Source organism: Notechis scutatus, chromosome 1 (assembly GCF_049901735.1).
Source record: "Notechis scutatus isolate UNSWTSFEM ecotype Mainland chromosome 1, rNotScu1.2, whole genome shotgun sequence".
Taxonomy (NCBI): Eukaryota; Metazoa; Chordata; class Lepidosauria; order Squamata; family Elapidae; genus Notechis; species Notechis scutatus.
The window spans coordinates 234,927,102-234,954,592 of record NC_142009.1 but is presented as its reverse complement, the minus strand read 5'-3'; the positions used below and the strand labels follow the sequence as shown (position 1 = coordinate 234,954,592).

At 35.9% G+C, this 27,491-nt stretch overlaps 1 protein-coding gene across 1 annotated transcript in view; it reads left to right on the top strand.

Moving 5' to 3' along the window:
- Positions 1 to 27,491, top strand: part of LRP5 (LDL receptor related protein 5) — a 124,395-nt gene that overhangs the window by 84,379 nt on the left and 12,525 nt on the right. Inside the window, exons 8-17 of the mRNA XM_026668180.2 lie at positions 6,783 to 6,999; positions 9,958 to 10,247; positions 10,473 to 10,699; positions 11,608 to 11,792; positions 13,547 to 13,870; positions 15,989 to 16,191; positions 18,209 to 18,420; positions 19,265 to 19,455; positions 21,775 to 21,984; positions 23,834 to 23,959. Coding sequence (XP_026523965.1) covers positions 6,783 to 6,999; positions 9,958 to 10,247; positions 10,473 to 10,699; positions 11,608 to 11,792; positions 13,547 to 13,870; positions 15,989 to 16,191; positions 18,209 to 18,420; positions 19,265 to 19,455; positions 21,775 to 21,984; positions 23,834 to 23,959 — 2,185 coding nt within the window. The remainder of the gene's footprint in view (positions 1 to 6,782; positions 7,000 to 9,957; positions 10,248 to 10,472; positions 10,700 to 11,607; positions 11,793 to 13,546; positions 13,871 to 15,988; positions 16,192 to 18,208; positions 18,421 to 19,264; positions 19,456 to 21,774; positions 21,985 to 23,833; positions 23,960 to 27,491) is intronic.

Genomic DNA, 27,491 nt, shown 5'->3' with positions numbered 1-27,491 from the left:
CAGTTTTCAGGTTAGGAAACAACCTGAAAACAACCTCATCCCACCTTGTGCAAAAGAACTTTGAACAAATTGTTTGGGAGGGAGAAAGCTGATTGCAGGCCTCTGTCCTAGTTCATGCTATAATGTAAATCGCTCTTCTAAATTTCAGATAAAATTATCCAGAGTGGGGATTAGTTGGTGCATTCTTCTGTCCTAAGAAATGTTCTTTGGGTTTTTCCCCCCCCAAATCAAAACTACTACTTTTAATCATGTTCTAGTCTGTAAACACTAAACTTGCCGAAATGGGCATAATTTTATGACATGCATCATAGACCTGATTTTAGCTAAAGGGATAAGTCACCTGCTACTTGAGGGAATCATGGAGCCCCCTGCTTGTTTGATGTTTTGTAAGCCACCTGACATAACAAAACCCATCTCTGAAGACAGCCTATAAAAATTCCAAAGAAATAAAAACAGAACTGGACAAATGGTAGAGTCATTAAACACACAAGCATTTAAGGATAAGAAGTGTGGCAGAATAATAAAGAGAAAGAGGCACTCTAGCATATGGTTTGTATGCTAAATCAGGAGGAGGGAGGAAAAAAGTTTGCAGGACAAGAATAAAATTAAATGTATCCACCCAACGTTAAGAACACCTGAATAAAGTTCAGGATATCTAAATACAGTTAAGGTTGTATAATATTATTCTGTAAGGTAATATTGAATCTTTAAACCACTGCAAAGTTAATTTTAACAATGCCATGATGTAGTCTAGAAGCAAGTCTGGAGCGCTTAGGGGAGGTTGATTTTATCTTCCATCCAATATTGCTGTTTTGGATAGCTAATCCTGACATTAAAAATTCCAAATGGCAAAGGTAATATCAGCATATCATGCTCTCAGAGAATGCATCTCCTGTCGGGAATAAATATACTTGTTTCCATTCTTTGCCTGTGAGTGAATCAGGGCCATTTGGCAGGCTCTTGTTAAAAGACCAGAGGTTGACCTAGATGAGATCATTTTTCTGACCTGGCAGACATATGAGAATTCCTTGGGTTATGTAGGTGTATGTCTCCAAATGCACATTCCAGTGTGGGTGGTCTGTCCATTTTTCATTGCTACAATGGAATGCATACTTGGATATCTGTCCAAATGAGGCAACACGGTACTTATAGCTGCATCCTGAGGGTGCCAAGATGCGGAATGCTCTAAGGGCTATGCTATATGGGAAAACATGACTTTATAGTTCAACCAACATATAAAGAGAATGCCAGTTTGAAGAACTCTCTTTACATTTAAGAGATGCATTCTGCAGCCATTTCCTCTTTCTCTTTTTCTTACACTTTCCCTCAACATCACATATAGGGTGTCTAAATTTATTTATTTAATTTTTATGGCCACCTATCGGACAGATGTAATAGTCAGTGGCTAACAAAAGGTAAAAGCTTTAAAATTATTATTATGGCTTGTCATACAATCAGTCAGATGTTCGGACAGGATTTCATATTTTTATCCATCTATCGAGTTCTTCTCAAGGACCTGAGTTAGGCAGATGCTGAGGTATCATTGCAAGATGTAAGCTAAAGCTGCCTTTTGCAATTGATTGAAGGTGGTTTTGTCAATGCCAATGGTATTTCAATAGTGTTCCAGTTGTTTTTAGGATTACACCTATATTATTATGAAGGAAAAACCAACAGTAGTTAAGCCCAAAGAGAACAACCAATAAAAGTCCTTTAACGGGCCATCTAACCTCCAGAACCTCAGGCCCTGGAGCTTATGAAAGACTAGCGGGATAGGAATCAATGGTGTCTTGGAGCACATTGCAGTAATCCACCTTGGGAGGTGACTGGCATAAATAAATATAAGCAGTATCTCCAGTCCAGCAATGAGCATAATTAGTATGCAAAGTGAAATTATGCAGAAATTCTCCTAGCCATGGCTGCCACTGATACTTCAATATTTATGAACAATGTGTCTTGGGTTTAAATGAGGCTATTACTTAATACGTCTCCAGATATTTGGCAAGTATAATTTACTTGTGTAGCCCAAGGCAATGAAAGTCCCTGATCTGTATTAATTAAAAATGGGGAGAATTACATGCATTGATCTTTAATTAGTCAATGGAGCATAGTTTGCAGATTCTTGTTAGGTATTAATAGAAGTGTGTGTTAGGGGATATGGGCAAGAGAAGAGAAAAATGGATGTGTAATTGAGCTTGCCTCTGATAATTCATTTTATCACATAATTCCGGCATGATGCAGTTGCTGCATCTCACTTGCTGATCTTTTTCACCTGCATATAAGAAACAAGAACAACAAATAACAACAACAGCAACACAATCGGATGTGAGGTATGATTGATATTTGTGACTTTGTTTTCAGAAAGCTTTTGAGTCTTTATTAATGAGGCAGAGGAGGAAGGCTAACAACAGAGACAAAATGAGGCCATATTTTGGATAGGTTACAGATGTTCTGAACTTGGCAGAATAGTTTTTTTTAATATAGGACATTTGTTGTTTTGCCAGTAGCTTGGTTCTACATACAGGCTATTCAAGCTATACATTTTTGGTAAAACTTTCCTTTTTTATTATAAATATAGAGAGTTTATTCCCTGTAAAGTATTTAAGTTCGAGTGAACGAGCTGAAAAGAGTACTTTGAAAGATGATTGCTGGAAATTAATAATGCAATGGAAAGATTGTGGAATTCAGTTGAACCCTGTTGACAATAAAGCTTTGATGCAATTTGAGAGACATGTCACCTCTGTATTATCCTTACATTCTATAATATTGAACTTCACAAAAGGACAGAAAACCCAGTGAAAGAAAGCAGCTTGTTAAATTAGTTTCTTTCTCTCTCTCATTACCTCCCCACCCTTTTTACTCCTGCCATACATATACATACATACACACATACATACATGTCCATCAACTTCTACTTTAAAAAAAAGCATATTATGCTGGTAACGTTTAGATAACAGCTTTTCCAAATTATCAAGAGTGGAAGAACAGTCAGTCTAGCCAATTGTTTTTCTTTAGAGCATATGAACCATTGTTCTTAATATGGTATTTCCTTTAGGGGGTGTACACAAAAGAGGAAAATGCAATCTTAATAAAAATTGATACGTTCAGAACATTCTGGTATACTTTTCTGGGTGTTATATGGAACAAAAAATTTCTCCACTGCCCTATATTTGCATGGGACAAGCCCATAGAATGCAGTGAAAATGTTAAATGAGTATTTGGCTCTATTGTTTTTCATCCTAGGATCACAAAAGTTGTTTCCTAGGTGTCAGTCCATGTCAAATCCCCCCCCCTCCCCCCGTAATATTTTTTTTTTAAGTCCAACAGGAAAAAATGGAAGCAATATCCTTTTGGAACTTCTTCCTGCAGAAATAACCACAAGTTTATGCCCAAAAATGCAATAGCAGTGAATGTATTTTAACTCGGCCCATGAACAGAAAAGATTAATTCTCTCTTTGCAAAGGTCAAAGAAAGCAAGATGATTTTTGTATTTTGCAACCAAAAACCCAGCAGTATTATAATATGTAATAGGATTTTATTACAAGTATTAAAGACAAAGAATTTTAAATATGCTTTTTAAAATTTAGCAACATCTGAAAACAAAATACAACACACTTAGACACACATAGCAAATAAGGAACATTTTCTATAATAAATCCATTAATTCTATGCTAAATATTTAAAAATGTATAATGAAATGTAGACCTGGACAAACGGTTTTTTTTTTCTTACTTCTAAAACTGTTTATGCTTAGACGACTTACCTTCCCTGCTATCCTTACTTCCTTTCAGTTATTTCTGCCCATTGGTAGAAGAGGCTTTTTTTAAATGGCTAATGCACTCTTCAGAATATTTTTGAAACAATATAGAGTTTTGTCCTAGTATTTTTACCTCAAAATATATTGACCTTGGAATGGTTTGAGTATGCTCAATTTTCCTTTTGAAGGAAAGAGGGATTGTGTTGTTTTCCTCCTAATAGAGTTTTCAAAAATTAAGCAAGCAACATCATGTGGTATTGTGGAAACAACAAGAACAGCAACAAAACAATGATTTGATGATGTTTTGTGTTGTTACTATGATTTCTATGAGCACTTGGTAAATATGGATGATCTAATAAGTCTGCAGCTTTTTTTCATTTGGAGAACTGACTTTACAAATGAGCATATACAAGTTCTTTTTTACTTGGGCCAGTGAGAACCCACTTCAGATGAGAAGGGACACTTTCCCTAATATTTTGGAGTTCATTAACATGGGAAGTAAGTCTTTAAACATGCTGTAGATAAAACTTAAATGATTGTCTCAAAAAGGTTCTTCATATGAGGTCATTCAGAAGACATGTTTTTATCCAATTATATCCTAAAATTCTGAATAAGCATAAAGAAAAAGATAGTCAAGCAATTTATTACTTTTCCTCAAACTCCTACAGTTGAACATAGGGGAATTGTATGAGTAATCCTAAAATACTTCTCTCTGGTTTCTAAAGATGTCACCAGAGTAGATGTGTATACTAAATTGTAATGCAAACAGATGGGATGGGATGGGATGGAATGGAATGGAATGGATTAGAATAGAATAGAATAGAATAGAATAGAATAGAATAGAATAGAATAGAATAGAATAGGAATTCTTTATTGGCCAAGTGTGATTGGACACACAAGGAATTTGTCTTTGGTGCATCTGCTCTCAGTGAACATAAAGGAAAAAATACATTCATCAAGAATCCAACACAGTAATAGTCATAGGTTACTAATAAGCAATGAAATCATAATAGGAAACAAATAAAACAATAAACATTGTAAAGATACAAGCAACACGCTTATAGTCATAAGTGGGAAGAGCTAGGTACTAAGAAGTGTTATTATAATCTAGTAGTAGAGGAATAATAGTAATACAGTCTTAGTAAATAAATTGATTATACACTTTCTTTAATTGGGAGTATTTCCTACTTTTGATTTTTGTGGAATATAATTTGAAATCTCAGTTGATAAATATGTTCTTCTCCATTTCTGTAGAACAATGTATGAATTTAACCCATATTACAACCAGGGTTTAAAATTTAAATCACGTTAATGTGTGAATAAAATATAATTAATAAGATGCATTACACACACCCCTAGTCCTTGACTTACAGCCATTCATTTAGTGACCATTTGAAGTTACAACTACATTGAAAATAATTAACTTACAACTGTTTTTCATGACCATTACAGCATCCTCATGGCCATGTGATCAAAAGTCGGATGCTTGGCAACTGGCATGTATTTATGACAGTTGCAGTGATCACTTTTTGCAACCTTCCGACAAGCAAAATTCACTTAACCACTGTGTTACTAATTTAACAATTGCACTGAACTGTGGCAAGAAAGGTAGTAGAATAGGGTGAAACTCATTTAACAGCCGTCTTGCTTAGCAATCGAAATTTTGGGCTGATTGTGATTTTAATTCGTACCACACTTTTTGAAGAGTTGCATAATATTGACCAGTTCTCCACATGTTATTTTCTTGGGAAAGTTATCAAGCCTTTTGATAAAGGAAAACTTGCCTCGATATATGATTTGTCAGGGATTGTAAAAATCAGTGTAACAAAGCAGCTTTCTACCCTACTGCTGCCTGTCAGCCTTATAAGCCTGACCCTTGGGTGATGTGGAAAAAAGCCAAGCCACGCATTAGTGCACATGCGGTAGATATTAACATGCTTTGACAGAAGGAAAACTTTCATAACGAATTAGAGCTTGATTTGGAGAAGTCCCCAGGGTTGAAATCTGTTTGGAATATCTGAGAAGCTAGTGCTAAAATAATTGAAGCTTAATTTCAGACTGTATTTTTAAATTGCACCAGACCAAGTCTCACTTGTCAAAATTTTTTAAAAGCTCCTGTTAAGATTTTTCTTCAACCCCATGCAAAAGGAAATGTACATAGTAGATATTTGTTTTGGTTAGGTTTGTGGTTTATTAACATAATTACAAAGAAGCAGAGATTGAAGTTTCTTGTTTTATAAATGTTGTGGTTGACAGTTGCCTCCGCAGCTGGTAAATATTCTGTTCTCAATGCATCCTATACACATTGGAGACCAGACTGTGTGAGAATTTATAGGGTAAAAAGAAGGGTGTAAACTGTGTGTGTATGTAGGGGAAGATCCCTGATGATCTTCTAAGTAGGACCCAGGCTTATGATTTTCAAGATCAGTGAAAGTTGGCTAAGTCCTATAGCCTTCTGCACTTTAAGATCAATAGTTGAGAATTAAAATTGGCTAGTGCTTTGTTACAATTTATAATAATTGCCTAAATGCTAGCAAATGGTAGGTCAGAATCTATCGATAAGTTTCTGGATGATTTAGAAGTTTCTCATTCCTGTGTGCTTAATAATAATAATAATAGCTGACTATTAGAATTAAGGAAAACGAGAAATGTTTTTGTTTCAAGAAATTAGGAGTTTGGTTCCTGTGTTTGAAACAGATTGCAGGACTGATCACATGTTAAAAAGAAGCAGTTTTGCAGGGATATGTATTTGCTGAGTCTGATGTGCCAATCAACCATGAACTTCATACAAAAAACAAAACAGCACTCATAATTTACCACTGAGCTAGATATCTAACTTAAATGATAGTTACATTAATCTCATAATCACCTCCATCAAGATAAATTTTTCATACAGAATTTTACCTTTTTGCTTGTGTGTGTGTGTGTGTGTGTGTGTGTGTGCGTGTATACATACATATACACACCCACCCACACCCATACATATATATATATATGAACTATATGTACATATATTTATCTTTTACAGGTAATAAGCCTTGATGGAACCATGAGAAAAACACTCATAGAAGATAAACTTCCTCATATATTTGGATTTACTTTACTTGGTGAATATATCTACTGGACAGATTGGCAGAGGCGAAGTATTGAAAGGGTTCACAAGAAGGCAGCAAGTCGAGACATTATCATTGATCAGTTGCCGGACTTGATGGGTCTTAAAGCAACAAGTGTCACCAGAGCAGAGGGTAAGTGAGGGCATTGCCCAATGGTTTGGACCATGCTCCACTGCACATGTTTGCAGTGAAAACAATAACGAGTTTCTTGGAGGAGTTGCTTAATAGGAAGTGTAACCAGCATTAAGATTAACTATAAAAATTGGGATCCTTCTTGCAGATTCACTCTCTGATAGGTAAAGGGGTATGTGAACTTGCATGCCAGTTGTTCTCGGTGGTCTCTTTCTTATTTGGTGAAATAACTTTGAACCCATTGGTTGGTGAGTAGGAGAGTGGCCGGTCTCCTCTTCAGTCAGTTACGTGCTCCTGTTGAACCTGGGTTGCACCTGAATGTTATTTCACCTGCCAAGAGTATTTCTTGACAGTGATGTGGGGAAAGGAATAACCAATGGACTCAGGGCCTTGTGTGTGAGATTTGGATATTTTGTTGAAGGGGCACAATTATTGGCATGATCATCCTCTTTCATCTTTGCAGTGTATCCATTCTCTAAGGGACTGGGGAACTCCAAAATAGCTGGAGAAATGGTGTAAGGGGAATGCAGCCACCTGGTTTGTTAAGGTCTTTGAATAGTGCTGATGTATTTCTATTTTGTTTCTTTTTCATGCTACCTAGGTCATTTTATGAGGTAAACATGAATAATTTATCATGTATTCTTACAAATGAGAAATAAGTATGATTATAGGGATGCATCAGTTGGGCTACAAAATATAAAAGACACACATTATTAGCTACCAATCCCATTAATGTTGTTTTGACCTATGTTTATATCCAGAGAAGCTTTTAGCTTTTAGATATATAAAGAGAGCAGCCATTAATATTCTTCATGTCTGCAGATAGAAGGATCACACTGAAAATAATTGTATCTTTTACACATATATTTACACACAGTTTGTGTGTGTGTGTGTGTGTGTGTGAGAGAGAGAGAGAGAGAGAGAGAGAGAGAATATATAAACATGAAAGCTTGGCTCCTGATTTATGTGTCTGTGCATCCATTACGTTTCCCTAATTGTGGCTTTAAATATATTTCTATACCTTAATTCATCTCACAGTGTTCTCTAAGATTCACTCATGCTTTTTAAAATTTCCTCATAGCAACGTTTAACCATACTGACTCAGGGAACATTTTCTAGAAATGTTTATTAGCTGCTATTCCCAGACAACAAACATCTGGGATGAGCTGAAGTTTGTGATATAAGCTACAAGACAAAATTTATTACTCGGACATGGAGAACACTTAGAACTCTACACAGGTTTTAACACCTAAGTGCACAAAGAAATTCATGATATTCCAAAAGTTTACTGTGAAAAGAAGGAATGTTTTATTCTTTCATTAATGTTAAATGGAACTTTGCCATAAAAATCAATTACGTTTAATTGAAATTTTGTGATTATTGTAAATAATCTTTGCTTTGAAACTGCAACAATAACAGCCATTATCATAATGCCAAATTATTAGCTATATAAAGATACATTTTCACTCAATCCCATGAAATCTTTTGAGTTTCACACATTTTTACACTCCAAAGTATGTGTAGAGAGTTACACAAGCAGCTTGCATCTGTTCATCATCCAGATGCTGAATGGTTATTACCACTGCTTGTCATATCTTACTGAGTCATATTTGCTGCTTATTGGAAATCTATATAGATTTAATTTCAGAAATTGGTTTACTACCTTTGTCGTATTTGGAATTACCATGTTCACAAAGTGGGCCAATAATTATTACTGCATTTTTCAGGCTATAAGATGCACTCCCCTCCCCTCCCCCCCCAAAAAAGTGGGTGGAAATGTCTGTGTGTCTTATAGAGCGAATGTTGCCGAAACCCTGCCCACCCACCGGCCCCCACCCTTCAGCCTCTGCTTCCCAGCAATTTGCCTCCTTGCAGCAAACAGCCTGGTCAGCTTTAGCATAGCCTGATTTAGCACAAACAGCTGATTGGCAGTTGGATCAGCCTCCCAGAATACCACCCATTTGCTGTTCCAGGCCGCAGGGATCACTGCTGCCCATCGCCGCTGCCTATCGCTGCCTCCTTGTGCCCCAATTTTTGGCCTCCATGCACCATGTTTTAAGCCTCCACATGTCCCATTTTCAGCCTCTGCACGTCCCATTTTTGTCCTGTTCCATGCACAGATGCAGCGATAGGCGGCAGCAATCCTTGCAGCCTGAAACAGCTGATTGTCGGTATTCCAGGAGGCCGATCCAACCGCCAGTCAGCTGCTCGTGCTAAATCAGGCTGTGCTGAAGCTGAACAGGCTGTTTGCTGCAGGGAAGGCAAATTGCTGGGAGGCAGAGGCAGATTTTCCCCCCCTTGTTTTCCTCCTCTAAAGCTAATGTGTGTCTTATAGTCCGGAGCATCTTATGGTCCGAAAAATACGGTAATTATACTTTTGATGCAAAAAGTATGTTGGGCTGTTGGGAAAGTTATAGGAGGGTCTATTTGGTCATCTAGTTAGACTGCAATGAATAGGTCCAGCTAGAAACAGAAATTTACTTATTATCTAACGGAAAACTGAAAATGGTTGCATGTGATATATAGTATATCCCCACTGCTTCTTAGTGATGTTGGTTGGGTTTGGATATTGTGTTGAACCTTAACTGATACCAGTAGTTATGGACATATTTTTCCATATTAAAAATGCATATTAATTCAACAAACTGTTAATGTTGTCAATATTGGAGATAAGGAACTGAGATTATAATGCACTGATACTGTAAGGGATATCTGGTGAATTTTAATTTCATTATAGTGAATTTTCAGCCCAGGACTTCCAAATCTTCTTGAAGATTGACATAAATAATAAATGGAGGAAAGTTTTTAACCCAGTTTCCTTCAGTTAGACAATTCTAGAAGACATGGGGCAGAGTTTATCTTGAGTCGTTTTAAACATAGAAGGGTCTATACTTTAAGACCCAAAGCCTGTCCTAGCCAAGCTTTTCTTTTCCTTCAGAGAACTGTTTTTCTTTTTAGGGACAAATCCATGTGCTGAGAATAATGGCGGCTGCAGCCACCTGTGCTTCTTCACACCCCAGGAGTGCAGGTGTGCCTGTCCAATTGGACTGGAGTTACTTAGTGATATGAGGACCTGCATCATCCCAGAAGCTTTCCTTGTCTTCACCAGCAGGGCAGCTGTTCATAGGATTTCTCTCGGAGCCAGCAACAACGATGTTGCCATTCCTCTTACGGGTGTGAAAGAAGCTTCTGCTCTAGATTTTGATGTATCTGACAACAGAATCTACTGGACAGATATTAGCTTAAAGGTATTCATGGTATCTTAACTGAAAAGTTTGCTTTGTTAACCAATCTGTTGTAATAGATTCCTTCCAGAACAATTTTGGTTCTAAATATTTTGTTGTTTAAATCTTAAAAAATAAAACACATCCTTGAGGGAGCCTTGTCTTGTATAATATTTTGCACTCAGCCATAAATTGTTTAAATTCTTTTGTATTCTGAAATTCCTGTCATTTTTTTAAATGGTTTTGCAGACAATAAGCCGGGCCTTTATGAATGGAAGTGGACTCGAACATGTGATTGAGTTTGGGTTAGATTACCCTGAAGGCATGGCTGTAGATTGGATGGGAAAGAATCTGTATTGGGCAGATACTGGAACCAATAGGATTGAAGTGGCCCGGTTGGATGGGCTATTCCGGCAAGTTCTTGTGTGGAAAGATTTGGACAATCCAAGGTCATTGGCTCTTGATCCATCAAAAGGGTAAGGAAAATCTCAAACCTAAAATCAAGTGTTTTATTATTGCTTATTAGTTTGATTGCAAATGTGTCCCCCAAATTATGCACTTAAAATACAGTCTCAGAGTTTATAACATTGCAACTTTTCTGTCCTGCTCTGATTTCCATTTCTATTGCGGTGGAGTATAGGGCTGGGGTTCCTCCTTGTACCTGATTTTGAACTTAGTGCCCAATTTTGGTGCAGAAGGGAAGACTTAATCTATTACTGTGGTATGTGTATTAAGCAGTGCAAACATTTTAATTTGATTTTCTCTCAGCCAAAACACCCAAGGTTGTAAATGTAAGGATTGGTTGCAAAGCTGTTTTCTTTACATTGTCATAACTTTGAACAGCCACTAAATAAGATAGTAAGTGAGAACCAGCTGTATAGAAAGGACAAATAACAGCTCCTGTGGGTGAACTGTTCTTAATGGAGAACATTCATTGTGAGTTATGTAGCCAGTGGGGAGATCATGCTTCTGCTTCTCTTGCATGGTTGTAAAGTAGGGGTGGGCAAATGCACTCTACAATATGCATATATTCCAAAAAACAGTTTTTTTATATTTGGCCCTTTTTGCAACTTTGAGGTTTGGGTTATTTTAAGGGTTGCAGTGGATACAATAAACCTTAGCTTAGAGACACCATTTTCTCACCTTAAAAGTCCTAGTATCCAAATGGGTGACTGTCCCCCAAAAGACTCATGCCACTCAGAATCCCTGGGAGACCCATGCCTCCCCCCAAATAAAATCCCAACATCTGTAAGACATTGTTTTAAAATATAGAAGAATTTTTTTTTTCATTTCTGAGAAATCATAAGGCAACCTGCAAGCCAAGCAATTGCTCTGATATAAATTAAATATTGAATCATTCCAATTTTTGTTTCACTCATTACAGGTATATGTACTGGACAGAGTGGGGAGGAAAACCCAAAATTGTTCGAGCATACATGGATGGAACAAATAGCATCATGCTGGTGGATAAGGTGGGACGTGCCAACGACCTTACCATTGATTACAAGGATCAAAGACTTTATTGGACTGATCTGGACACAAGCATGATTGAGTCATCCAATATGCTAGGTAATTTGCCAATATCTGGAAAATAGTAGATGTGGTATACAAATAAGTAAAGAAGGCTATGGGTGGTATGTCATGCTGAAGAAAGATCCTGAATTTATTTATTTTGATCTTTAAGACAAAGGAACTGAAACAGATCCATTGATCACATGGGAGCACAGTATAGCAGCCTTTTTGTTTAAGTAGCCTCCAAAACATGGTCTTATGCAAAGTTCTGAATAGAATTTCTCATTCCTTGTAATTTGTTCCAAAACTTTGGAAGAGTCATTTGGAAGCAACAACAAACCAGAGTGTATTACCAAAAATAGTTGAAAAGTTTTATAGTCCCGGTGTCCAAATTATGAATGTGAACAATAAAATGGACCAAAACATCTCTTTGGCATGTTTCCCATCCCTTGCTTCAGAAGAGCTGGTTGTATTAGGAGCCTGAGGTCTCTTCCAGTATGAATTAATACTCTGAATCCTCCTATAATTACCAACTTGTGGAGGGAGGGAGGGAGGGAGGGGCTGTAATTAACAAACACCAAAACAAATAAACATGTACAGATATATTAGTTGGGTCACACATGGTTACAGATGTAGCATCTATGGTGCTAAGGAGCATCTTAAAATAGTTCGTATCTTTTCTTAGGTTTGTGCAGTTGCTTTTCTGCAGCTGACACGAGATACTGATTGCTTAGTTAAAGATGCTCCTAAAAGGTGCCCAGTGTATGCCCATCTATTGTCCTTCAAATTTGGATTTCTGCACAGGCCTAATGCATATGTGGATATATATGTACCATGCACCAGTACATACCTATCACACTATTGTTTTAGACATTATGCCCTTACAGTCAGCAGGGAATGGATATAGCCTGACTGTACTTATATGTCGTGAGCTTGTCTAGCATTCCTTTTTTTTCTTTTTTCTTTTACTAAAAAGTATCACGAGAAAGTCTTTCACCAACAGTTCATGTTTTCTAGAAGTGTAGATAAGATTTAGTTCAAACATTGGTGACAATAATGGCAGCAATCACATATATCATGCTAATGATCTGTTTGGAAAGGCATGGGAAAATACACACTTTTAAGGAATTGCATGCCCCAAAGCACTGATAAGAATCAAATCTGAAGCAGTGCACAGCTCTTATTTTTTTATCTTTAATGTACCATCATATACTTTCCTTGATAAAGCTTTGCAGCAGAAAATAGTATTTAACTGAGAGTTTGCTCCTATGATAGGACTTTCTTTAAGTGAAGTAAAGGTACTTCCCAAACTGTATCGTTTCATTTCTGGTTCTTTATAGAATTAAAGCTATTATCAATGATAGCTTTGTTTCTTAGCTGCCATATATATTAAAGTTTGAACTATATTGTAATTGTTCTTAACTGTTTTTATGATTGTCAGCCATTCATTAGTCTAAGATGAATAATTATAGAAAATGAATGAATGATCATGAGAACATCCTATATTCCATTTTTTAAAATGGTCTGAGACTATAAATAAAATTAATGAAGGTATTGTCTTTGACCATGGGGTCTCATAATTGTCCAGGGCAATTTTTTTCAATGTACTCTGATAGGCAGTTCTGCTTGAAATGCTTCTTTCAAAAATGGGAAAGGAATAGCAAATGGCAGAGATAGATTATTAATAAATTATTTATGGATAATTAAACATTCCTAGTAAAAATTTGAGTTAATTTGCCCAACATTAATCTTTTGGCTACCATGGTTTGAATCTTTGTATTGATTAACAGCATATGGGTTGTTTCTTTCAGGGCAAGAGAGGGAAATAATAGCAGATGATCTACCTCACCCCTTTGGGCTAACTCAGTACAGTGATTTCATCTACTGGACAGATTGGAACCTCCACAGTATAGAAAGAGCTGACAAAACAAATGGGAGGAATCGAACAATTATTCAGAATCGTCTGGACTTTGTGATGGATATATTAGTTTTCCATTCATCACGACAGGATGGTTTCAACGAGTGTGCGCAAAATAATGGGCACTGTGGGCAGTTGTGCCTGGCCATACCCAATGGCTATAGATGTGGCTGTGCATCTCACTACACCTTGGATCCCAAGACCCGCAACTGCAGTTGTATGTATTTTTTTGCAGCTCTCTAAATATTTTCAGTTCTCCACCAATCCCAACTTGGTATTCTCTGAATAGGTTAGATTACAATTCTCATCATGGACGTGCTGGTTGAGTTCATGAAAGTTATACTTTCAACACTTCCAGGAAGATAACATTTTTGCATCTGTAGCCTATCTGTGTGGGAAGGACAGACAGCTGGAACAGACTAGGAGTGATTCACAGCTATTCTTGCCAGAAGTCGAGTAGCAGCTAAAGAACATAGTGTTCTTGGGAGTGTGCACTCGCTCTTCTTCTGTTAGTTTTAGGCCTTCCTCCATCAAAATAGAGTTCTGGTTCCAGTAAGCCCAGGGTAGAATGGGAGGAATGTAAAGGATTCTGCAACAGAACTTTAAAGATGAGAGGTTTCACAAAGGAACCGCATAGTTCCTGTTCCAGGGCATCTTGCCAGCCCATTTGTTTCTGATACCTGAAACCTGGTGAGTGGGTTTTTTTTCATCCTGCAACCCTCCAGATGAAAAGAAAGGGCTAATTCTTTTCTCCTGGCATTGGAGCAATTTTGTCATGTTGCTGAGTCCAGGGTTGAGCCTAGTGTGTGGCAATGAAAAGGAGTAAAAATGAGTAGTGTTAAAAATGAAACTTGAATATTTTTTTTTACTAAATCCACATGCCCTAGCACACTAGTTACTTATGGCTGTAAATATATAGATGTCTGCATCTCTCCCGATAAATGCCTTAATTTTCATTTATACAAAAATCATTATCTTGTTTTCCACCAGAAGAGAAATTCAGATATCGGTTAACAAACAACACAAAAACTAAAATTAACAATAAATCTATTATTAAAGCAACTGGATAAAGCTCAGCACAATTCTGGATTCAAAACAGTATTGGAAAATAAGCATAAAGAGTGATTGCCAACATTTGTCCATTTCAGAGTTTTCCAAAAACCTGCCTTTGTGATTTAAAGTAACACCAGCTTTGCTTCGGGAAGGAGGAAGGGAGAGGGAAAATTCGGTTAAAAATATTAAATGAAAGGAATTCTAAATTCATTTTTAAAGGATCTAAATTGATGCAAAGAAATGATTTTAAAGGTGGTGTTGATGCAAGTAATAATGGTAGGATTCAATATTGCTTGGGATAGTGCTTGTCAGTAAGAGAAGTATTATTTAATGTTATTATTCAACACTGAAAATAAGCTGAGCATTTTGCAGAAAACATCAGCAGCATTTACTTCCTATGTAGTTGGCTTGAATGGCAAGTTGACATTTGCTGAGCCCTTTCTTTTAACGGAACGCAGTGCTGGCCCAGCATTCCTTGGGTGGACTGCTGCTTCTTGCTGTCATTCTTTATGCATCTGTCCCTTCTATGCAAGTAAGCATTGAGAGAGGTGGGAGCCTCTCTTATAATTTGGGAATAGCTGGATTCACCGACATGCATATGGCAGCAGCAATGAAGAACATAAAGATGTAGAATAACAAAGTTGGAAGGGATCTTGGAGGTCTTCTAGTCCAATCCCCTGCGTGAGCAGGAAACTGTATACCATTCTAGAGTGATGGTTGTCCAATTTCTTCTTGAAAACCTCCAATGATGGAGTATCCACCGTTTCTGGAGGCAAGACATTCTACTGATAAATTGTTCTCATTGTTAGGAAATTTCTCCTTAGTTCTAGTTTGGATCTTTCTTTAATGATTCAGATTCAACAAATGAGGTTGGTAGAAGTTCAAATTAGTAGAACATCCTACCCAAGAGGGCCTCTAAAAAAACCTGGATCTGGCATTGCATAAATCAAAAGAAGATCTCTGGGAAAGTGAGGCAGACCAGTCTTCTAAATTAAACTTGCATGGGTTAGGCTTTCATGCATTCCTTCCTGGACTGGACTGAAGATCACAGATGTCATTTTATCCCAAGTCTGGTCATGTGAAATGTATTGGACTTTTTGGCAAATAATTCTGCTGTGTTCTTTGAAAATGGGATTGAAATCATGTCCCTCTGTGATCAATAACAGCAATAGCAAAAATATAGACATGGAAGGATTATACTTAGATATTTTTGCAAATGTGTATTTACTTTCCAAAAGAATTTTACCAATATTGTTACTTGGATTGTGTTCTCTACTTTTAGCACCCAGTAGCTTTTTACTATTCAGTCAGAGGTCTGCAATAAGTCGGATGATACCAGATGATCAGCAGAGTCCAGACCTCATTCTTCCCATCCATGGCCTAAGAAATGTTAAAGCCATTGATTATGATCCACTCGATGCATTTATCTACTGGGTAGATGGACGCCAAAACATAATTAAAAGAGCAAAAGATGACGGCAGTCAGGCAAGTATTTTTATCTTGTAAACGTGCCTAAACTGGTAACAGTATGCTTTATGGATGGTTTCTGCAAGCTGGTCCTGCAGTGTCCTCCCAAAAGAAGACTTCCTTTACAGCATTTAAACTGAAAAGAAGCAAAAAAAACAAAACCCACCTTGCTATCTTAGGGGGGGGTTGAGAAGTAAACACTTAAATGTTTTTCCTCTTCTACCCTAAAAGTTTTCTTGCTGTAATTAGAAGGCTGCTAATTCCAAACTAGGACATTTCTGAAGAAGTAAAAATGAAAAAAGGACCCTCTTCAATCAAAGCACCTTCTATTTATACTGTCATATTTTAGGCTGTTGCTGTTGGGGCCCCTTTATTATTTCTTTCTTGGCAAGCTGCAGTAAAGTTCTTTTTCTATGGAAAATACTTGAATTTTCAATGTGCAATTTCTTTCTTATACATCCAAGAATGCATTTTCACTAGTTTATGTTCTGTGAAAATGAGAAGGTAGGGAGGAAATAGGAAAGGACCAACTGGGCTAATCTGATAAATTTTTATGTAGTATTTTCTACAAGATAATGAAATCTTGTTTGTTCCAAAGAGGGGCCCTCTAGTGTCAGGCCTGCTCTTTGAAGAATATTTGCTAGGTGTTAATTGCTGAATTGTTTCCCATTAGTACTCTTCTTAGGTGCAAATTACGTTGGTGACTTATTGTTACAATGCAGTCTGTTGTTCTGTAGAAGCAAAAGAGTTTCACTGTTTGAAGAATATCTCCTCACTACATTTTTAGTATCCAGACTTGCAGATTTGTAGTGATATTGATGATTGGGGTACTTCATATTCAGTCTTTGTTAATTAGTGGTTTTGAATATTAATATTAATAATCAGATACTTCTCAGTTGTTGTTTTTCCTGAAATCATGCAGAAAAAAGCAAGCTTGCGGCTTGGTAACTGCATGAACTTCTAGCTTTCTTTACAGTAATACATAAATAGCTAAGTACCATTAAAAAAAGGTAAAAGGAGAAAAGAGAAAAAATGGTAAAAAAGAAAAGAATGTGTAGGGGAATTACTTTCACCTTCATAAAGACAAGTACAAACAATTTTAACAACTTACCAGGAACAACACCACATATATTGTAACATTGATCAAATAAGCCAACTTTATATTCCTTTGCTTTGCTTTTAAGACTCTTGACCTGTAATCCATTTAAATAGTGTCCAAAATATTTTTTTTATTTCCCCTTTGTTCTCAGAAACTTCTTTAATAAGTTTAAAATGTTATTTTTTTTTGTAAATCCAAGATAAGGCAGTTATCCAAATCATTCTTCTGATTTGTTATCAGTATGTCCCTTTTGATTATTATTTAATTATTACTTATATTATTAATTATATAAACATTTGTATTACATATTTTCCATATCAGTCTTGTGACATGTCATTTTTAATTCTACATTCAAATACACATTCAAAATAGCTGTCAGTTCTTTTCTATCACCTCCTTTAAATCCATTTTAAAAGTAGTTTAAAGTAGTTTTAGTATTTTTAAAGTTAAAAGTACAGGAAGTTTTAAAAATAAATTGTGAATGTATTAGCTCTTGCCTTAAATGTTTCAGTTCTTTCTTTTAACAATTTGATTGTTTCATTCCCTCAGTAAGCAGGAATTTTTAATACATATGCACACAAAAACAGCTACCTATTTTAGAAAGTGGAGGATTTGTTGCTCAGAAGGAATAATTCATCTCAAAGTCTGGTAAAATATTAAGCGCAGAAAAAGCAAGCTATGATTTTTTGTCTACGTCTTTGTGAATTATTGTCTTTACTGAATTGGTCATCCGAAGTTGCAATCTAGTAACTGCTTACTTAGGGTTACTTAAAAGTAATTGAGCTCAGTGGGATTGTTACATGGAATTGCATAAAATCACATTCTTAGATATTTTTTCTCTAACTTTAATTATTATTTGGTTTTAAACAAAATTTTCATATACTGTGACATCAAATAATCTTATCTAATTTGTTCTTGTTTTTCTTTTCCTTGTAGCCTTTCACAGTCATGAATATTCGCAACCAAAGCCAAAATCCAGAAAAGCAGCCACATGACCTGAGCATTGATATTTTCAGCCATACTTTGTATTGGACCTGTGAAGCTACAAATACAATCAATGTCCACAGAATTAATGGGGAGCAGATTGGAGTTGTCTTACGGGGAGATCATGACAAGCCCAGGGCCATAGTCGTAAATGCAGAACGAGGGTAAGAATACTCTCAAGTTCTAAGAAATCATATTGCATTGAATGTTGCAAAGTGTTCCATGGAGGTTGCCCATGCTACATTATAGGATATAGACATTTATTTTGCTTGTTATCTTCTTGGGATACTTTAAAACAATTTCATAGGGCTGCCTGACAGTTTCTTATTGCTAGACCACCAAGACTGTTCTAACCTCCTTTAACTTAATAAACCAAAAGCTACCTAACAGTTCTCTGGGATTAATTAAGCTCTTGTCTCTGGAAATAATGCACTTATTTTTATTGTTGAAACTTTAGAATGTATAATAGGGAAAAATCTTGATAACATATCCATCCACAGAAAGGATTTTTTAAATCTTGAGTTCCTGGAGAAATCATAAAACTAAATAAATATAGATAAATCAGGACAGCAATTTCATCTCTCCCCACACATCTGCCTCAGAGGGTGGTCCTAACCTTCCAGAGCAGTTGTTGTGAGGATATTGGGGCTATGATGGGAAGGGGAAGGATGAGATGTCATGCATACAGGCTTCTAGTCCCAATCCTTTTGGCTTTATTTCACCAACTGTACCATGTCCTTCGGGGGAGTTTGGCTTGGGAGCGCGTGGATGGTATATTTCAAATATCCCTTTTCTAGCTATAAATTTATTTACAAGCAAGAAAGATTTCATAAAATTTCCTGGAATCTCCCTTCAGTACAAAACAAGATCGTAGTTAATCTGCTCTAGAAGCTGAGAAAGGAAGTTCAACCTCAGAAAAGAACTTCAGAAAATGGCAGAGAATATAATTATATACATGATGTTTGTCTGCCAGATATTAAGAAGTCAGTTGTTCTTATATGTTGTCAGGTACATGTATTTCACTAATATGCAAGAGCGAGCTCCAAAGATTGAGCGTGCAGCCTTGGATGGAACAGAACGAGAAGTGCTCTTCACCACTGGTTTGCTTAGACCTGTTGCACTAGTGATTGACAATAAGCTTGGGAAGCTCTTTTGGGTGGATGCTGATCTCAAACGGATTGAAAGTTGTGACCTGTCAGGTGTGTTGCACTCTCTTTTTTGCCTAAAATGTCATGAGTGTCCCTTGTTACCCATGCCAAACATTGGGCCTTTGGGTGAATTGCACAAGCTAGTAACCAGTTCAGTATTCTAGAATGACTCTGTAACTGAATGCTGAATGGATTTTTCTCTAAAATAGAGTTTCTGGGGGTAGACCTGTTCTCCTGACTTATTTTCTTTGTAACTTTCCAGCTTTTACTCTTCTTCTTGGTTATAATTAGTTCATTACATTTTTAACTCTCTGCTTCAAGTATCATTACAGAATATGAATGTTAGATAGTGATAATTACAATCTTTTCTGATTCCAGAATAAATACTGTTATCATCATGATACTCCTACTTTATATCCAAAACAGGATGTGTCTGTCCTCTCCCTCCCCGGTTTTGGATATAAAGTGTGTGTGTGTGTGTGTGTGTGTGTGTGTATCGGACACTTGCTTTTGAAATTGCCTCTGATTGCAATGTTTTAATTGTTTTATTCTGTGTAGTACCCAGAATCCTGGTGGAGGCAGCCAGTCTATAAATTAGATCAAGGGTCTTCAAACTTGGCAAGTTTAAGACTTGTGGACTTCAACTCCCAGAATTCCTGAGCTAACATGACTGGAGGAGGAATTCTGGGAGTTGAAGTCCACAAGTCTTAAAGCTGTCAAGTTTGAAGACCTCTGAATTAGATAAACACATATACACACACAATATTATACATTAATAGGGCCAGAAGGACTTTAGAAGCCAAGAATATGAATCTATGCTCAGAAAAGGAAGGTTTAACTTATTAATATAATAAAAATTTGGAGTATAGTTGTACTAGAAACAGATGAACACATTTGTATTTTTATGTCAATATAGGCTTTAATAATTCTGCCAAAAGCATTTTTTTAAAACAGAAAAAAGCAAGGATAAAAAGACAACAAAACAAAACCCCTCACATGTAAGGCCCTTTTGGTATAATGAAAAGAAGAAAGATAACTAGGATAAAAGAGAACATTAGCATTATTAAGTAGGCAATATGCATCACATATTATGACTCTTCAGAGTGCTACATTTTGTTTGTTCATTAATTAACATTACAATTCTTGTGCTGCACATAGATTGTCCATTACTGTTTCTGTGTGAAATACAAAATTGGTTATACTTTTAAAGTAGTAGGTTATGTCCTATTTTTTTCCAGGGCATTTTTAATAACTGACAATAGTGTAGTTAATATTTATATCCCATCTTCCCTTTAAGATTTCAGGGTATTGTACAAAGCAGTTTCTCCTTCATTCCTGCCCCCCACCCCCCTCCCCCAGCTAATTTATCATTTGAAGCAGATTGAGGAAGAGTTTCCGGCTGAAAGTCACCCAGTGAAAGTAGTGGTTGAATAGAACTCTTCTGCTTTAGCCATTGCCTCACCTTGGCTCTTTTGCTTTCTTTGCTTACTTACCTTCTACTGCAATTTAATATGAAGAAGTGGATCATATAAAAGGACAAAAGATTTGGTCTGAAAGTCCCCTCCCCTCTTTCTCAGATTAGAATACTTCATCTCTTCTTCAAATCATGTGAAGGGAGTTGGAGAACAAATGCCCATTTGCTGTGGACTGGCCCTTAATGACAGCAATCTTCTGTCATGAAATGCAAACATTTTTTTTCTGATATGAGGAAAAAGAACATTGTTGGTGTTGTTTTACCTTAAGTTAGTTGTAAACTTCCTCTGTCTCCCCAAGGAAAACTAACTACTATGGAGGAGGTCTGTTTTCAGTTTATCCCTGAACAGATCGATAAAACTGTCAAGATTAATTTTAGCTACCACCAATATAAACTCCATCAGGAGTGGGTGGGCTGTGAGGATTTTTAACATATGAGAAAAATAGGACTTGATACCAAACATTATTTTATTTTTAAGAAAAAATATATTTGATTATTAAGAAAAAATATTTGATTATTAAGAAAAAAAGTTGCTCATAAAATATTTCTCTTATGACACATTAAATATAATTTCACCTGAAAATCACTTCTACAGAAGAAACTACATAACTTGAATATATTCTTCTCTTTCTGGATTTGACGAAACTGGTTGTACTTATTTTCTCATTGGTCTTTTAATGAGGTGTTGTAATCTGTTTTGATATTCACTTTACTCATGTAAGGGCTGTCGAGTGTGGAACATTTACAAAAATCAAGATGCTAATTTTTGCCAAGCAACCATCTAGAGCTATAGTAATTTTTAAAAATCATTATTACTTTTTTTTTTTTGAAACCTTCCTTTAAAAAAAGAAAGAAAAGAAAAATCTGTATTGACAAAAGTTATATTATACTCTCAGGGGCTAACCGGGTCACATTACAAGATTCCAACATTCTCCAGCCAATGGGTTTGACAGTTCTGGGAAATCATCTCTACTGGATTGATCGGCAGCAGCAGATGATAGAAAGAGTGGAGAAAACCAATGGATACAAGAGGACCAGAATACAAGGTCGAATTGCTCACCTAACTGGTATACATGCCATTGAAGATATTGACACGGAGGAATTCTGTAAGTTTACTATAATATTAAAATCTTAATTTTCTCCAGCATTATGTTATATTACCCTTTTTTATTCTCAGCTTGCTGCTCAGATTCATGAGTCAGTTCTAACAGGAATTTAAAACTCTGAAGGACAATTTTTATTTGAGTCTACTCTAACATAAAGTTTGGCATTGAATACGCTTGAGGTCTAGGATTAAGTGGACATTTGAACTTTGAAAAGCTTAATCCAAATCCAGATCCTTATCATGGACTTCATGGACCTTGCAATAAAACAAACTCATATTCACCATGTGAATCTAACAATATATTTCATCTAGCTGAGGCATTCTGATTCACTGTTTTTCAAAAGTGAATAGAAATCAAGAAATAGCCATGTCCATTGGAAAAAACAAATAGGCCTCATCAGTGGTGGGCTGTAGCCAGTTTAACAACCAGTTCTGTGATATGGGAGATTATATCTTCTGGTTTCATTGGACAGTCTTGTTTTTTGTTTACTTTTGGTATTAGGTAGTCACTTGTCATGATATGTGGGCTACTCTTTCTGAAAGAAATTGGCTGTTATATGGTAAAATTGATTTCTCATTCCTTCCTTCCTTCCTTGTATATTGCCCACAATCATTATGTTACAACAAAGTCCTAGGAGTCAGAACATACAATAAGAAAGTTAATCCTTTGTCTTTTAATGGTTAAGCAGGTACCTTTTTATAAGAGGCTGTGCACATTTTCCCAGAAGTTAAAAAAGAAAAAGGCTGTTGAGCACACCCACAAAAAATTTGAAAGGGAAGGGATATGTGTTGAAAAATGTCAACCTTTTCTTGTGTATTACAAGTCAGTGATCGTTCAAATGCCACGATGAGTTTTTATAGTAAACTGATGGTTTTCTAAGTTTTTCATCAGAATGAACAAGTAGGAAAAAATTGTTACATTTTTCCTTATAAAATTTCCCATCCTTGCTACAAGAATGCACCTTTTTTTTTTTTGGTCTCAGGTAATATTGAGCCGAGTTCTAGAAAGGTTACTAGTTCAGCTTGTATCCTGTGCAGCTTGAATTTTATGCATAGTTATGTAGAAATCATACAGTCTTCAGAGAACATAGAAAAGGAATTCATCTTTTCCATTGTTGATTAAACTCATTCTTCATCAAAGAAGGCAGGTAGTCTATATATCAATTAAATTATTTAATATCAATTAAATAAATTTAAATAGGTCTCAAAGAACTACTCTTTCATGCATATGGGAAACATTTACTTATTACCATTTGTAAATTGTATAGACTAGATTATATTCAGGGAGAAAACAGTATCCTCCCCCTATTCCCCATGTCTAAATGTCACAATTCAAAAGGAAAAGGAGGACAGAGGAAAGAAATAGTTTTTAAAGTTAATACTAATTACCGGTTTGAATGGAAACAGATAGTTTAGAGAAGGGAGGGTATAAAGCTAATTTTAAGTGAATGCCTCATCTAAGCTACTACCTTTCTCTCCACAGTTGTTAAGTGAATCACTACAGTTGATAAGTTAGTAACCAGTTGTTAAGTGAATCTGGTTTCCCCATTGACTTTGCTTGTCAGAAGGTTGCAAAAGGAGATCACCTGACTTTGGGACACAGCAACGGTCATAAATATGAATCAGTTCCCAAGTGTCTGAATTTTGACCACATGATTATGGGGATGCTGTGAAGGTGGCAACTGTGAAAAACAGTCCTAAGTCACTTTTTTCAGTGCTATTGAAACTTTGAATGGTCATTAAAAGAACTGCTGTAAGTCGAGCACTACCTGTACTTAAGTAGTAATAGATTTAGGAATTTTTCCTCTATTCTATAAACAACTGCTGTCCTCCTTTTCTTCTGCATGAAGCAAGCCACCCATGTTCCCGAGATAATGGGAAGTGTTCACACCTCTGCATAGCAAAAGGAGATGGGACTCCAAGGTGTTCCTGCCCTGTTCATTTGGTACTTCTACAGGACCTCTTAACGTGTGGAGGTAAGTAGTCTTAAGCAATAGCTTTCCATTCAGGAAGATTGGCAAACATTTTAAGCTTCGCAAGGCAGATGTATTTGTACTTCATGGTTCCAGAACAATTTTCTTCAGCTACTGCTCCCTAGAGGCAGCAGACAATGTGAGAATTATTTGAGTTAAACTCAGAGAGATCTGCAAGACCCTGTTTTGTGGGAAACCTTCACATTGCTTCACCGGTTCATGAACTCAATCCCTTGCCCTTGGCAGGCAGTATTTGCACCCAAATGAGATTTTGAGAGAAACTTAAATTCAGCAGGTAAATTTGACTACCATTTTTACATACATGGTACATACATTTTAGTATGTGCATTTTACTTTCTGTAACTGTGACAGTATAGTAACAACACCTGTAGTATAATATCTGTACTGTAGTGGGGAGGGAGTTTTATAAAAATCATAGTGAATCTAATGTACACTAACTAAAGCACAAGACTGCAATGCATTTTACTGGTTTCACGACTATGTTAATTGTTCCCACCAAAAACTATGTTGTGATGCTTTATTCACAAGGAAATGCTGTAAGAAAATGTCACTGTAGTGATGTCTAATTCAAAATTGTTTCTTAGGTTCTGTATTTCTGTGAAATAGAATAGAAAGTCAATGGAAAAAGATAACAGCAAGGGGCATTTTTATTTGTTTCCCCTTAGAACAAGTACAATCTAAAACTATTCCATCCAAAACAGACTGCATCCGGACCTCATATTAGATTGTCTGCTGGGGATTAGAACCTCTATTTTGTCTGGACTAAACCCCAGTTTTTTACTCCATATTGAGGAACTGCTCAAAATCACTCCATGAGTTGTCAACTAGACATGACTATGAGTTAGTTTTATTAACCAAGTGATCAAATTCAAACCATGAACCCTTGAGTGATCTCATCAATACATCATGTAGATGTTTGGAAACAGTGTTTCATACTGAGAGATTCTCTGTCAGTAGTTCCTTTGAACTTCTTCAAAGTGATGCAACTAGTCAAACATTCCAGGAAATGCTGTGATTGGAGTACTAAATACTACTGAGAGCAGCCCTGTTTGTAAATGACATCTACTCAGTGTTTCTTTTCCTGTTCTCCTTCCTTTCTCACTTTCCTTTGAGGATTTAAATAAAATAATCTACACAAGGCTATCCTTGTAATTTCTCAGTTTCATTCAAAACTGGGGATAATAAAATCACAGAAAAGAAGACTTTATAAAAGTATGCATTGCCCCAATCATCATTTAAAACATGCATAATATGCACAAAAAGATCCACACAAAGACAGTCTCCAAATTTGGGGTTATATGAACTGCTTTACTGCAGATTATGTGATCTAGTCTGTATTTCCTAACTGTCAATAAAGGAATCACAAGTAAATAAGAGAACCTGCTTGTAAGCCTCCCAAAGGCTTCTAGACAAGATGGGTGTCACATAAATCCAATACAAATATACACATACATACATACATACATACATGTCTTTGAATTGTATTTAATGATTTAACTGTGAAGTATAAATTGCATGGAAACATTTTCTACTAACAACAGGACACTCTTGGATACATTGTGTTTTAATTAACTTGTTCTGTCTTCTAAAGTTGTAGACAGCTTCTAAAAAAACAAGAAGATTGACTTTAGAAACTGATCGCATCCATATGATGAAGGCCTTAATAGTTTATCATTTCCTTACAAAAGCTAATTCCATATAACATTAAGCTATAAGTCTCTGCTTGGAGTTTAGTTTCTGAATTTATATTTAACATTCCAAAAGTGTGGCTCCCATATATTTTACAAAAATCCTGAAAATGGTTACTTTGGGTGGATAAATAAAAGGCAGTAGGAAATAGCATAATTGTGCTGTTATAATTACATACAAACGGCATTAAGTAGAATAGATATCTTGAAACTCAGCATTAAGAACTATGGTGCTATGTTTTTAGCTAAGAGTTTCCCTTATTTCAGTGTATATATACTGTTCGAATTTGTCCATTTTATTTCAATATATCTTTTCTTTTATGGAACAAAACATTTTTCAAAATATTTATAGCTATATTTTCTGTGAAAATAAACATCCCTTCTCATCAGGAAGGCTTTTTTCTCCCATCTTTGCAGCTTAAAGCTTCCCTTCTCAAGTTTATTTTGAAAATACTTCTTTCTCTTAAATGACACATTTGCTGTACTATGAGCTCTCCAGGGATCTCTTATAAATAGTTGCGGTCTCGCAACCACAACATGTTCTGTGGTATTGGAGTTTTACATCTATTCTATGGAGAAAGAAGGTCAGTTTACTGGCTCGTGTTTCTCCGTTTGTGAGAGATTCCTCATGACAAATGCACTCTTCTTATTGTATGCTGAATCTCACATTTACATACCATTCCTAATACAGTAATTTTATCTTTATCCTTGTCTTTTCTCCTAGCATCCTAGTTTGTAATCTTCAGTATCTCGAATTTGTCAGCCATCACTAATATACTTATATAGTCTTTCAGCAGTCACTCTATTCAGGTCCAAAATATTGAATCTGATACTTTATAGTGGACAAATTGTACCTATAAAGACGCAAAAAAAATGTGTAAGGGGGAATCCATTGTGAATTTTTTTAAAAGAATAATGATCCATGTGACTCACTGCATTCAATAAACCAGTTAATCCTTGTGTACAAGTTCAATTCTTTGGGGGGAGGGGGGAAATACATTGTCTCACATCTGCTTTACCTATTGTGGATTTTCAACTCAAGCCTTAAAAATCGAGGGATCTAAGAAGGCCTTATAAGAGATCAAACAACGTCCTGGATTTAGGCATATAGAAGTACAAGAGCAGACATTCTTACCATTGTGAGACCTTTTTTCAAGAGGTGTAGAAGGGAAATAGAGTAAACTCTTTCAAGATCTCTGTGTGGAGAATATAGCTCAAAGCAGCATCACATGTTTCACTCAGTTGTCCGTTGTAGCATTCAAGGTACTCTGAATTAATATCACCCCTCTTTGAAAGTGATTAAATTAAATCCTTCTAGATGTCATATAGAAAAACATTTTTTTTTACTTATTAGCTGATAAATCCTCAGAAAAAAGGTGCAAAATGATGTTCTGTGATGATTGTTTTAAGGAAACTGTGTGTATATATAAGATCTTCTTACTCATATTAGAAATCAATTAACTAGACAGATTAATTGCAGCTGAAATTACAATTAATTTCAGTTAATTGTAATTTGTTTCATAAGAACTTTGATCTATCAAAAAAAAAACGTTTGATTGTTGTTATCAATTGACTTTTTTCACATTTTTTGTAAGTAGCTGTCAACATGCATTTTAACTTTGAATGGCAAGCTTCTTCATGAAAGGCAGATTTCAATATAGGGACATGAAGGAAAAGCTAGTTTACTTTTTAATTATGTAAATACAGTTTTCATTTCATTTATTGCAGTTATCGAATTATAGTGTTTATATTAATTACTTAATTGTAATTTAGACTGGATGTATGGTACATATGGCACTTATTTTTTTAAGCATTGAATTTGCTCC